At 34.8% G+C, this 2,500-nt stretch overlaps 1 protein-coding gene across 2 annotated transcripts in view; it reads right to left on the reverse strand.

Annotated features, from left to right (window-relative positions):
• Nucleotides 1–2,500, reverse strand: part of LOC125044018 — a 22,482-nt gene that overhangs the window by 6,113 nt on the left and 13,869 nt on the right. For both annotated transcript variants that reach the window (XM_047640445.1, XM_047640447.1), the window contains 5 exons: nucleotides 1,927–2,128; nucleotides 1,374–1,501; nucleotides 998–1,201; nucleotides 508–731; nucleotides 1–144 (listed from right to left, as the gene is read on the reverse strand). The exon at nucleotides 1–144 is cut by the window's left edge and continues 55 nt beyond it. In XM_047640445.1, coding sequence (XP_047496401.1) covers nucleotides 1–144; nucleotides 508–731; nucleotides 998–1,201; nucleotides 1,374–1,501; nucleotides 1,927–2,128 — 902 coding nt within the window. The remainder of the gene's footprint in view (nucleotides 145–507; nucleotides 732–997; nucleotides 1,202–1,373; nucleotides 1,502–1,926; nucleotides 2,129–2,500) is intronic.

Genomic DNA, 2,500 nt, shown 5'->3' on the forward strand with positions numbered 1-2,500 from the left:
ATGCGGTGGGAAGGCTGTGAGATCAGTAACGATGAACGGATTAAGAACTGTGTCGTTAAAGGTGGGAGGCGACGTTTTACACCGTCAAAGGTACAACTCACAACTCCAACTAACCACAACCACGGTAACCTCAAACGAACACGTCTGAAAAAGTGTGTGGGGGTGGTACATCAATAGATATACTCTAAACAAAAGAATCAATAAATAAACCTAAAATAAATGTTTCACTTGACTTATTAGATGCTGGGAAAATGTGAATAATTATGATTAAACATGATTTATTTATTTCTGCAGATAAATACAAAAAAAATTACTAATATAATTTCTTATACACCAACAAATTTTCAAATCTAAAATCTAACATTTCATTTTTTTCTGAAATATATAAATAAAACAGAAAATTAAAACAAGAGAAAGAAAGCGAATATTTCAAAACACCCTCCTCTATGTTTCTACACTTCTGAAATACAAATTGTTGAGTTCTCTTTATTCTGATGAATCACTTACCGTGTGGTATCCTCCATCCTTTCCACCATAAATCTCAAGAGAGCAGCACCGGCTCCCCACATGGCATCAGAATGAGATGTCATGAGAGCAAACCCAACTGCCACTGCCCCACACTCAGCATAATCAAGACTGCCAACCTCTTCATGATTTGCCAAGTACGTCATTAGGGACAGTAGGAACCGTATGTCGTATATGGAGGGATCTATACTTTGCACGTCTTGTGGCTGAATGAATGAAGCAAACCAGAATTAGTAAATATGAAATATAGTTGATCGCTGCTTGGATTAAGAATAATCTTATTTCTGTGGCCCTAATTCTTCCAAGATCTTGTTTTCTATTGATATTGTGAATACTGTTTTAAAATATCATTTGTTTGCATATAATATTTAATCTCAAAACTGCATCATTTTTCTACATAAACATTTAATTTGAAAGTCTACTGCTAAAAAGATGAAATAATAAATAGATTAAATACATTAAAAAAACTTACTTCTAAGGGAAGACTGGTGTCAAATTTATTGCAAGTTTTCAAAATCTTGTCTTTGTCTAATAATGCTAGTGCCTGCTGCGGTTTGGGTTCATTCCAGAGATTACTATCACTGGATTGCACTCCAAAATGAGCAATTGCAGCCTCACCCCACAAAATGGGTTGTATGGTGTCCATGAAGCCATTTTGCTCATATGTAAACAGCAGCTGTTGGAAGCAAAAATACCATCTCATATTAGTGATAAAACCTTGAACATTTTATTAATCCATAAGCAAACTATATATACCACACAAAAACAATAGAGATCTCCTGTACATGACAAATTTTTAATACGACATTCTCAAGCCAATACTAAAGAAAACCTTCATCCTTTCTAACCTTTAGTATCCGTTGGTCAACAGCTGACATAGAAGCCCCATATGCACCCAATAAGATGGGAACATGCCTCTCTTCACATACTTTTATATTACAGTTGACAATAGTCTGCTGCACAGCAATCACCTTCTCTGTTAGACAAATTCACAGGTAAATGATCATGTTTTCATTTCATCTTTTTCATACTTTAACCACTATAATCCTATTTGACATGACCTTGGCTTTCTGTTTAATGTACAGCCAGTTCTATTAGCCACTACTATATAAGGTTAGAAGCTGTTTCTTCCCATGAATTTTCGTTATTAATGAGAAGTATGCAGTGTTCACTTATTTATCTAATACTGCTTGGTAAGTTTTCTCTAGCCAAATCCATGACATCATCCCTTTACAGACATTCTCATTTATACATGCTTTTATGTATCACAGTTATCTCCTTGCATATAATTCTTTTTACTGCTCATATACATAAGCCTTTTACAGCTGGGGGGAGGGGTGTATAAATATATAAAACATGACATAAGTATTATAAACATAAAATGCAAGGATACTAACTTACCTTTCAATTGATCCCACTCTGTTTCTCTATTAAACATCAGTTCTAGATAATGTGAATGTGAAAAGATCATCTGATAAACAGTATGTGATGGAAGAGCTTTCTCATTTCCCTTTTCATCTCTAAACATTATTGTGAACAGCAGGTCTAACGTGTGCAGCAGGCTTGGTCCCAGAGTTTTATCACTGAAGCTATGCCGCAAAACCTATAAAAAAAAGTTACTTCAATGTCATACATTTTTCAATATTTATTTATTTATTGAAAATTTTCTGCCATGTTAACATCTATGGTCATTAGTGGTGTATTCAAAATATAGCAACAGCATTAGGCTTGGGGGCAAAGGAAGTGTTATATGACATCAAAGGTCATACTGAGTAATGGTAAAGTATAGTAGCAAAACAGGTTAGGATTGAGTTTTTGATTAGGATAAAGTTACAGGTTGAACAACACTAGAGGGTAGTGTGGTAGTGGAAAGAGTAGAGAGGGGGAGCTGATGGGATATAGTATAAGGTAAAGGTTGTTTGAAGAGGAAGGAGTTAAGGGAGTAGGGAGAATTATGATAAAGTACTGTAGTGAA

The sequence above is a fragment of the Penaeus chinensis genome, chromosome 35 (genome assembly GCF_019202785.1).
Source record: "Penaeus chinensis breed Huanghai No. 1 chromosome 35, ASM1920278v2, whole genome shotgun sequence".
NCBI classification, from domain to species: domain Eukaryota; kingdom Metazoa; phylum Arthropoda; class Malacostraca; order Decapoda; family Penaeidae; genus Penaeus; species Penaeus chinensis.